At 40.7% G+C, this 11,122-nt stretch overlaps 1 protein-coding gene across 1 annotated transcript; it reads left to right on the forward strand.

Moving 5' to 3' along the window:
- The first annotated feature begins 470 nt into the window (after positions 1 to 470).
- On the forward strand, positions 471 to 11,007 carry ano10b (anoctamin 10b). The gene is made up of 16 exons (XM_015009333.2): positions 471 to 686; positions 770 to 853; positions 1,889 to 2,157; positions 2,375 to 2,548; positions 3,801 to 3,938; positions 5,235 to 5,351; positions 5,471 to 5,587; positions 5,804 to 6,142; positions 6,222 to 6,404; positions 6,551 to 6,606; positions 6,700 to 6,774; positions 7,161 to 7,325; positions 7,408 to 7,599; positions 7,688 to 7,825; positions 7,903 to 8,019; positions 8,100 to 11,007. Exons 3-16 carry the CDS (start codon positions 1,896 to 1,898, stop codon positions 8,121 to 8,123), a joined length of 2,097 nt encoding a protein of 698 aa, XP_014864819.1. The 5' UTR covers positions 471 to 686; positions 770 to 853; positions 1,889 to 1,895; the 3' UTR covers positions 8,124 to 11,007.
- The last annotated feature ends 115 nt before the right edge of the window (positions 11,008 to 11,122 follow it).

Below are 11,122 nucleotides of genomic sequence, written 5' to 3' on the forward strand. Positions count from 1 at the left end.
TAATGTATCTATAGCTTTCTTCCTCATTTAAAATGACAGCAAGTATTTATTATTAACATCATCATCATTCTCTTTAGTTAAAGCTGATATTTTCATTTCTTCAGACGGTCACACTCAGTGGTTCACTTAACTTGGTGTGTTGCTCCAAAGTCTCAGGGACCATTAGAGCATTGCTGGGTGGCAGCATGGTGCTCCTGGTATATCTGATGTTGTCATGGGGTTTGGGAGGGGTGAACCAACCTCCTCCAGGTTAGAAACTGAACTGGACAAACCCCCTAAACACACAAAATTTTATTTTTTTCAAATTTTTGATTTTCTTTTAAAACGGTATAAAATGGGAGGCTGCCTGCCGCCAGAGGTTGTGGACCGAGCATGCTTTATTTCATAAACATCTTAAGGATCTTTAAGTTTTTTTATTTGTTTTTAATAATTTCAACAACAACAAAAAAAATCTACTCATTGCAGATGTTATTTCAGCGAGTGTCAGCTGTGGGGCAGTAGGACCCTGAGCTACTACTGCAGCTGTAAAACCGGCAGCTGGCAGGAGGGAGGAGTCTGAAACAAAACCAAACAACCGTCCACGCCCTGCAGAGCCAGAGAAGTTCCTCCGCATTCCTGTCCAACAAACCCGCACACATCAACACCACACTGAGTGAAAGCTGGGAGGAAGCACTGTCTGGAGCTGGGTAAGAGTCTGCAGACGGACTTCCCTCTGGTTTCTACTCAGACGGTGCTGCCTTCATGCTGCCTTCTGCTTATGTGCATTCAGACAGGAGTTTGCGGAGGGCCTGACGAAGGACTGGAGAGCAGAACCACCCCAACATCATCGACATCATCATCAGCGCCCTACCAGGTATAGTATTTCCTGACTCATCCTCTTCCTCACCCCGAAACGCCGTTCTGAGTGTCAACAGAATCCGTTCAGGAGCACTTCAGAGGCAGCAGGAAGTGTTTAACCACTTTCAGTTCACTCTGTGTGTCTTAAAGTTACGGCGCAGTCACAACACGGGTTTTATCTGGATCCGGCGTTTCACTGAAAGACACGCAGCTTCCTGAAGAATTCAATGCCGATCCGTGTCTCGTGTCTGCAGCCACCACTGAAATACCAGCAAATGTAAAGTTGGCTCAGGGTCACATGCAAATCTATATGGCTCCCCATGTCGCTATGAAAGAGCAGATGATGCAAATGAAAATTAGGACTGTTATATGACTATATACCAATATGTAATTGCTGCAGCCTAAATTCTATCAGAGGCTGGTAAAACCTCTAATCAATGTGGAGGACAAAACTGGTTTAAAAGCAACTATTAATGGCTGCAGACTGGTAATAACACGGTTATGACAACTTGAGGTTTTGCTGTTGAAGTAAAATTGTTTTCTGTTGTTTTGAAACCAGAAAATGATACGAAATGTATTGTGGCCTTAGGTCTTTCCTTTTATTCATCTGACATGTCAACATAACAAGCTGCACTGTGTTTCTGTTATGTCAGCTACCATATATTATGATTTGTATTGGTTTTACTAACATGCAAACCCAAATGAATAATTTAAATTCCTCGACCTTAAAAGAAATTATGGCATCAGCGTACATAAATAGAAACTGCTGAAGCTTCCTCTTCTTCACCTGGATTGGTTAAGCGTGGAACAGGGTGGCTTTTTCACTTTTTAAAACAATTATATATCAATTAGTTCTTGTGAAGATAATCAGCGAGATGAAAGAAATGCTGGTAAAAATTCTAATTCATTTGTTGAACCTGTCTGAATTTGTTGCCACTTCTGAAAATCTGAAGACCAAACAGACTGTGGAGATGTAGCTGCACAGATGTCTTGTTGGAGAATAATAATGACAGGGGTATAAATGTTCACTTTGGTTGTGGTTTGCTTCCAGTCTCACCATGAGTAAGGCAGCTGATGATGGCGGTGTGCCTGGTGGTCGAGGTGAACCCGCGCAGCAGCTGGGTGGGGAGGCTGCGGGCGGGAAGCTGGCGAGCAAACTGAGCGCCTCCTCCTTTACGCCAGGCTGGACCAAAGTCAGCTGCCCCTGCTGTGCCTCAGAGCGGGTCGAGCCGCTGGTTCTGGTGAAGCTCGGACAGAAGGCCGTCCCCGAGACGAAACGCTGGCTCATCAAACTGATCGGCGCTCCTCAGAAGGACGGAGGTAAGGTCTCAGTTTCCAGCGGCTCCCTGGATGAAATAAAAAAAAAAAGCATACAGCAGATTAAATGTTTAATGAGGATCAAATCAATCGAACAGATGAATCGTTCCAGGAACAGGATGGATTTAGTCTGCATCAAATTTCTCACAGAATACAGCAAACAAGTCAAACAAACTAAGTTGCTAACGCCGGGTTCTTACTTTTGAAACGGTCGCTCCAGGTGCCGGGTTATTGGCTCACCCAGGCGAGGACGCCACAGGCAACATCATCGTGTTGTCTGCGCCGCGCTGCACGTTACTGCGAGCCACGGAGGAGCTGGGTCTGTGCAAGATCTACCACACCGGTGAAATGGAGGCCTTCGCTTACAACGACAGAGACAACTTCAGAAATTCAGGTAGATGAATCAGACATGTATCCTGATGCAACATATGGAGTGTCTTATATTTAGGGTTAGGACTGAAATAAGTGATGGTGTTCATTAAGCAAAGAAAATGCATCATACTTTCATAGCAATCTTTAAAAAAAGATGTGGGTTTTGTTTTCCTCCTAGGGACCACTGTGTAGCACAACACAAAGGAACCCTTCATGGTTTCACTATGGAGGGTCACTTTTAATTGATTTGTTGCATAGGTTGTCAATTGTTGCCAGAAGAAAATAATTACATTTAGAGTTTATTATTACATATTTAATTGGAAGAACTGCATTCAGATAATAATCTGGTCCTCAACATCACGTTTGCTTTATGCTACTCTATGACCAAAGTTAACGGTAATCCTCTACAACAAGCTACACCAGCTATCAGTTCTCTGGGAATTATATTGTTTTGGTACCAAACCTTTCTTTGAATCTGAAAAACTGTTATTTTTGTTTTCTTTAGTGTTTTTAGCAGACTAAGTAATTAGGACAAATTGTGTCTTTGTGACCCATTTAAAACAGAATTTGCAGAGTTTTGCCTCCTGAAAAAAACTTAAACAAATTCCTGGAATCCGATGTTTAACATAGTGAGTGAACATTTAAGGAAGCAGCAGCCATAACGCTGCTGCCAAGCAATTATCTCTGTGCATGTGCAGACATCATCAGGCCGCAACCTTGTGACAACTAGTCCACATTTGGAAATGGCAGCAGTAACTGCATCTACGTTTGTATTTTATCTTACCCCCAATGAGGTTTTGTGACTCACCTGAGATAATAAACCTGGTTGTAAATATTAAAACCATTAGTAGCAGCTCTGCTTCAGACATAGAAAACCAGCTTATTCATATGATGGCTCTACATAAGTTTGACGTTTCCAAACTCAACTTTCCAGAATTCCCTTTCCCTGAATGTCCATTTCAAAACATAAAAAAAAACTGAAGTTCACCATGAATTTACTGAAAATATATCCACAGTAGAATGGGTTTTATATGAAGTCTGGGAAAATAACTGGAAAGAAGAACAAAGAGAAAACTGGAAATACTTTAAGGATAAAAGGAAGGAAGGACAGAACAAGACATAAAAGGAAACATAGAAAGAAATAAGAAACGAAGTGGGTAGAATACAAAGGAGGGTTTCCCTCATGTGTATTATAAGCCTGGCGGGCCATCAGGCTTTACTTGTGCTGTCGGTAATGTTACACAATTTTAAGTATTGTGTAACATGTGTAACAGACAACATGGAGGTGTTTCTAACATCAGCTGAGCGACAGTACATCATAAAGTACGAGCTGGACGGTCTGCGGGCCCAGAAGGACCTGAGGATACCCGGCCTGCCCGACAGCTGCACACTGCAGAAGAGAGACAACATCTGTGAGTAGCATCATTGTGTTTCATATCAACACAGAGAAAGAAGACACTCACATGGTACTGAATCATTTCCCATTTCCTCCAACACAAAAGACAATCTACCAGTGTTTGCTTGGATTTAAGTCTCCTGAGATGAATAATGCTGGTTCTACAGCCTGCTGGGGCTTTTGAATTTAACACCCCAACCCTGTTTGTGTAAAATTGCTTTCTTTATAGCAATAGCAAGCTTTTGTGTTCTTCCTCTTTTCCCCTCCCAGGCAACCCCCAAATAAACATAATTTATCCAATAAAGCCATAATCCTTCTCCTGGTGTCCAAACCACCCATCAGGCCTGGTTTCTTAAAGAATCCAAACTGAGTTGTGTATCTGGTCTGATCATTTCTAATCTTGTCAGTTTCAATCAAAACTAACATCTTCTGCTATGTCACAATCTGGAAAAAATGTGAATCAGTTGTAGCAGATCTTGCTACAACCGATGTATCATGTTCCTCCCTGTATGCATCTTATTCCCCTCTCTTCTGCCTTAGATGTTTGACCCCAGGTAGCAGAGATGGAAAGTTTGATACCAGTCGTGAGCTGTTTTTTGCTGCTCTTGGCCTTGCAGGGTGCGGTCTATGTCCTGGAAGAACCGGCCTTGTCTCCATAGCTGATATGACAAATCTTTATTACTCTCTTACTGTTTTTTTTATTTATCATACAACTATTGTGTAATGCAAGCTGATTACTTCAGTTTGGAGATTGCGCATCAATGAGAGGCTGAATTGTTAGTTTATTATAACAAGTACTAGATTAACACCAAAAGGTAGTTTTGGTTGAGTGATTAACATTCTTTGTCCTTAAATATTAATCGAACTCTTAAGAATTTGGCCTCGGTCTTGGAAGAATCGGCACTGACTCCATGCCTGCCAGAAACCATAATCTCGTCATCCTGCCTGGATACCTCTACTTGGTTCAGCTTCAACATTCCTCCCATCTGATGGATTCTGTCTTGTTTCTTATAGACATTGATTCCTCCTCTCCAGACTCTCCTCCGCTTGCTTCCTTCTCTCAGTAGAGATCAGAGTATTGTCTGCAAACAACAGAGTCTACTTGAACTTCCACCATCAACTTCCATCACCACTGCTTACACAATGTATTTTCACACATTGTGAGAATACATTTTGACATTGCCTGTCACTCCTACAATCTCATCACCACCTCACTATCCTCAGCTGCCATGCACCACCCTCAGACATTACTTTTCCTCCCCTGACCTTCCTATAAATGACCACAGATCATTTGGACTATGTGGTTCTGCAGGGCAGAAGCTAGGACAAGTTGGTGTCGTCGTAGACACGTTTCCTCTCCACAACCCGGACAAGCTTAAGGACCTAAGTGAATCTTGGTACTCTGGGAATCAGCTGTCTCAGCCACTAGGTATGTCAATATAAGTTTACACTTAAAACAATCTTCTGCCTTCCAAAGGAGTGCATGACTAGATTAGCTGACAAAAATTTAACACTAATGCAGTACACGCCTTCTGTCCTTTTTCCCAGACAAAGTTAACGAGTATTTTGGTAGTTCTGTGGCCTTCTACTTCAGCTTCCTCGATTTCTACACCTGGTCTCTCCTTCCACCGGCAATACTGGGCCTGTTCATTGCATATTTCTCAAGTAGGTTTGGCGAGTTGTACTGATGGTTTTAGGCTTCATTTAGTGAAATCTATTTCACTGATTACAAGAATATCTGGTGCCTTGTGGCCTGAAATAAGATATCCAGAGTTAAACATTTTCATCAGGACCTTGATGTTTGTCTTGTTTTGGATCTAGTAGAATCAAGCAAAGGATATTGATTTACATAATCTAAAAATATGTACCTGCCCATTACAGGAGAGGTTCAGAGGGAGATGCTGCAGTCAGTCTCTGGGTCTCAGGAGGAGGAAGTCCAGGATGAACCAGATCCTCTCATCAGCGGCCACATGTTTCAGGCCGTGTTCAGCATGCTCTGGTCCACGGTTGTCATAGAGCTGTGGAAACGCCGCAGTTCCACACTGTCGTACCAGTGGGGCACACTGAACCTCGCAGAACGCTTCGCAGAGCCACGGCCGGGTTTCCATGGCGACCTCGGGGTCAACCCTGTGACCGGTCGTGTGGAGCCACTGTTCCCCGAATGGAAGAGGGACCTGCGTATGGCGCTGGTGTCTGTACCGGTGGTGGGGCTGTTCCTAGGTACGTTTCCCAACAACAACCAAAGTGCGAGTCAAAGTGCTTCAGGTGTCTGATACACACGTTGCATTTCATCCTGCAGGACTGGTGGTTCTGGGAATGATGTGTTTCTACTGGGCAGAGGCCCGGGTGAAGTGGTTGCACAAAGACTGGGACTCCATGATATCTCAGACTTTCCTCTACGTGCCCTCAGTGCTCCACATTGTTTACACAAATATGCTTGCCACAGTTTACAGGACAGTTGCCACGTCTCTGACGGAATATGGTGAGACACATGAAGAAAACATATCGGGGAGAGGAAATTTATTAATGCAGTAAAAATATATATCATCTTAGGAAGGAGTCATGTGTTAGAGATAGTCTATGTAATTTCTTTTGTCTAAGAAACTCAAACTGTAATTCTTTCCTTAGAGAATCACAGAGAGGAGTCTGCCTACGACAACCATCTGACAGGCAAAATCTTAGTGGTTAGCTCTCTCTCTCTTTTGCTTTCTGGATATTCGTCCATTTTTAGCTCCAACCAGTCAACACTAATATGACTCTTTCCTTTTACCTTTCAGTTCACCTTCTTCAATAACTTTGCAGTGCTCTTCCATATTGCCTTCTTCAAGCAGGATGTGCCGCTGCTTCGAAAGGTAACAAAGATCTTCAGCCCAGCACTAGAGGGGCTGTGTCCAAGAAAACATTTCCTATTGTGATTTATAGAAACTTATATTCCAATTTTTGTTTATCAGATGGGGGACATGAATCTACTTTGCTTTAGTGTCTTTGCAATCTAATTTCTTTTTCTTCTCGAGGAAAGAAGTTTTTTTTTTTTACTTTTAATCTAAGTTAAAACTATATATAATTAAGAGATTTTTCTTTGTTTATTTCATGGGATCATTAATTTATTGCTCCCTAACTTTCTACAAAGATTTATACTTTTTGTAAGTTGCAGGACTTTGATTACAAATGAGCTAATTCATGAGTGACCACAAGATATACAATCAGACTTTCACACGCTGTTTCGATCTGTTTAAAGCGTTTAGCTTCTTTGCTGATCATCACTCAGCTGGTGAACCAGGTAACAGAGGTGGTCATACCTTTCCTTGTGGACCGATTCATTAGCGCCCCCAACAGGTCAGAGAGGGAAGACGACCCAAAAGAGGACAAATTTCGGAACCAAGGCACCCTGCCTACTTTTCCGGTGAGTGCTCCGAATCGCATTAATCATCTCATAACCAGGCTTTGATTAAAAGCAAACTACCAATCTGCTTTTTCAACCACAGGGGCTGTTTGCAGAATACATTGAGCTGCTGGTGCAGTTTGGGTATTTGAGTCTTTTCTCCTGTGTGTTTCCTTTGACTGCTGTCCTGCTGCTCCTCAACAACCTAACAGAAATCAGATCAGACGCTTACAAAATTTGCAAACTCTTCCGCAAACCCTTTTATCCTCCTGTGGCCAGTATGGGTGTGTGGAAGGTCAGCTCCAGTAAAAAAAACAAAAACATATTAAAATCCAAAAACCAAATTTGTAGACCTCTGCTTATATCAGAGTCTTCCGTTTTAGGTTGCCTTTGAGGTCTTGAGTTTTGTGTCAGTGGTGTCCAACTGTTGGCTGCTGCTGCTGTCTCCGCGTCTGCAGAAGACGAGTCAGGAGGCCGGGATGAGCGGCAGCCACCTTCTGGTGGGGGCTGTTATGGTGGAGGTAAGAGCGAAGGTGGGATCCCAAATAATCCCTTCGTTGATGTCCGCTGGTGTAATTTTATCTCTGTGTATTTGCAGCATGTCCTGATATTAGTAAAGGTGATCATGGCTGCCCTGATACCAGATGAGCCTGACTGGATCCGGAAAAAGAGGGAGCATATTGAGTACACGTCCATGCAAGCCCTCCGACAGCAGGTTAGCTACGTTTAATTGACTTTACCACAGACTTGGCTTTTTTTCTCAGCTTTCTGAAGTATTTTGCTTATATTTTCCAGAAGCTGAACGTTCAAGAGTCCTAATTTTGTTTCAAGATTGAAGTAGTGCTCAATGCCTCTGGAGGTAAAACCAAAGAGGGACAACAGAGCTGAAGAGTGGCCTATATCGCCCCACAGCTGTGACTTTGCTCCAAGTGTTCTTGTTGACTTTACTAATTCACATAGTGCTTTTGCTATTTAAACACGTGACATTTTATGCATACTGCAAGTGCAATTAACAAAAGCAGCTAAGAGTGTTTTAATCCTTAAAAATGCAGCAAATGGATTGCCACGACTGCATTTACTGCATAGGAGTCTTGTGAGAGATTTTACTAAGGATACAGATTATACAGTTAATATTTGAAAAACGGACACAGTATTGGAAGTTACTTGTGCCAAAAACAGGCAGAATATTTGCCTCATTGCTGCCACCTGGTGACAAAAGGCAGTTAGTGTCCAGGATTTATAGCAAGAGGATATCATTAAAAGGAAAGAGTGAGCTGACTTTAAAGTTGCTTTTAGCAATATCTGATGTACATCATCCTTACCCAGGTATTTAAATAATAATAATAATAAAGTTACCAGGGATTCCTCTAGTTATGCTGTAATAACTATTGGTGCATCTCAATGCAATGCATGCTCCAAAACATTATGACCACAAACATTCCATCTCTCGTAAGCGTAATAACAAGACCCCACCATATGAAATTGTAACTTTGCAGAACTAATATCTGAGAGACCCTCCGTAATACAGTTCATGCCGCTTCTCACACACTAAACCACTTAATTTTAATGTCCAAAAACCATTTATAGGTTAAGGGATTATTTTTATTCTGATTCTCATCGAACAAGAAGAGTTGCATTATTGTGCCTAGATACAACCTTTGAATTGGACATCCAACAATCTGACTTTCAAATAATCTTTTAATGGGGTTTTAAGTAGGAGGTCTCCACATTTTTAGGAGGTATTTTTTTCCTGGAAACTTAGCTGCTAGCTGATTTTCAATCTAAGCACCAGTACAATAACTTGAATAAAACGACAGATACACGTGTTAAATAAATGAAAGCATTTTAAAATAGTTATCCACATTTTTAATCAATTTATTGAAACAGATTTAAAAAAATCTTTTATTCAATTTTATCCATCGAAAGTATTCGCCAGCAAGTTAAGCAATGCCAAAGGGAAGATGATCGGTATGCTCTGCCACGAAGTTTCTCTGCAGGTTACCAGTCAGATTTTAATATGCTTAAATTATTTCATGATTGACTGTACCACAGAAAACAAAATAAACCAAACCCTACAATATTTCTATGTGATTTTTACTAAAAGAATTCAAAAGGTGAATTCATGCTTTGAAAATTAACTATGTTGAGTTTGCATTTGTTAAGTCGCTGCTAAATAGTTATCCTTGCTATTAAGTTTAAAGGTTTAGACATTGTACAACAACATGGAGATTTCCAAAAAGCCTCTCAAAAGAAAGGCAAAAATGTTTCAACAGTACAGTTTTAAATCTGGAACACTAATTTATTTTTATAAAATAAATAAGTAAGCAATGTGGGATAGGATGAAATTTGTATTTCAATTTATTTTATTCCCATTAGTTTTTAAGTCTTATTGTTGGAAAAAAAAAAAAAAGTACTACTATCTTGAATTCATATGTAGTGGGAAAAGGTTTTCTTTGCCATCTGCTGCAAAACTGAAATGCCAATAGCTTTTCCTCAAATCTGCTTGGTATTCAACTGCTTGGAATAATACACTTGAAGTTCGATTAATAAAAGGTATAAAATGCTTTAAAAACTCTAAAACTGGGCAGGTACACAGTAGAGTACCTTAAAATAAATCACCACTTAAGCCATAAACGCGCATCTCACAGAACAAAACCCATACTGCTAATATATGACAGGGTTTACTTACAGAGTATTGTCCGTGGGCTTTCAAGGAGTGAATATTCTTCCTTCTCAAAGTCGAAACACGAAGTTACAAATTTGTCAAATTTCCGGCGCCATATTGGCTTATGTTAGCTAACAGCTAGCTTATGCCGGCGGCAACCTAACAGCTAGCTGTTTTTTAGCTCCGCTTTATATCGGATTGATTATACTGATTATAATTGATCAGTTAAAAGTTTAATTTGTTACATTTTCACATACTCCGTTGTTTACTTGACGTAAACGACAGAATCAAGTATCGACACTGAAGTTAACATAAGTTTGTTGCACCGTAGTCATGGACTACACAAAAACTACGGAAGAGGATTGGGCTCAGTGGAAACAGGGCCAAATTCAGGCTCCCAATTAAGGTTGTCTTCTTAAATATCATTTATGAAAACATTTGCATTCTATGTTTCCGGTGTCAATAGGAAATTAATGCTATCGGAAGAGACCAAAGATGTGCAGTGATATTGTTTTTAATATTTTTGTTTTATTTTTTTTTGTTTGTTTGTTTTGTCTGTGCATCAATTTTCCAGTTCTATGGCCCCAACTGCATTAACGTAAAGTCAAATAATGTATGTTGTTATCACGTTACGTGTTCACAGATGGGTTTAATTTGCTATATTTAAGGTGCAGTTTTAAAACCGTCAGTCGGTTTTTGTATATTTGTTCAATTTTGACTGTTATTGTATTTAAGTGTTAGTAGTCTTTTTAGCCAGCAGGCGTCGCCACACACTGACCTTTATGATGATTTTGCTTGTAACATGCAATCCTTGTGATTGGTGGTTGCAGGTCTGGCGAGATCCTTTCAACCTGCTGCAGCTGTAGATTTGCAGACTTAACACAAAATACGGATGTGAGTGTACATGCGTGTGGATGTGTGCCGGGTGCGTGGTGAGGTGAGGGGATGTGTAGATGAAGACAATCTGACTGACTGGAAAGTCAGGTTTTAAAAGCTGGCAGTGTTTGCTGGTTGTAATAATAAACTCACTTAAAAATATGTTTATAGTGACGTGTGTGTCTTTAAAGAATTAAAGTTACTAATTGTAATTTAAACCCTATTCTTTTTGAAGGTGTAGCTGAAGTTTTTCTTCTGTTCATTTCTCTATTTACGT

This window comes from Poecilia mexicana, unplaced genomic scaffold, assembly GCF_051168715.1.
Source record: "Poecilia mexicana isolate PSO_F unplaced genomic scaffold, ASM5116871v1 scaffold_6, whole genome shotgun sequence".
NCBI classification, from domain to species: domain Eukaryota; kingdom Metazoa; phylum Chordata; class Actinopteri; order Cyprinodontiformes; family Poeciliidae; genus Poecilia; species Poecilia mexicana.

What these genes read in the sequence shown, in the direction of transcription:
- ano10b (XM_015009333.2), top strand. Translation starts at nt 1,896, where the DNA reads ATGAGTAAGGCAGCTGATGATGGCGGTGTGCCTGGTGGTCGAGGTGAA. An exon ending in TCAGCTGTCTCAGCCACTAG is followed by an intron (nt 5,352 to 5,470) that starts GTATGTCAATAT and finishes CCTTTTTCCCAG; the next exon opens with ACAAAGTTAACGAGTATTTT. An exon ending in GTTCATTGCATATTTCTCAA is followed by an intron (nt 5,588 to 5,803) that starts GTAGGTTTGGCG and finishes TGCCCATTACAG; the next exon opens with GAGAGGTTCAGAGGGAGATG.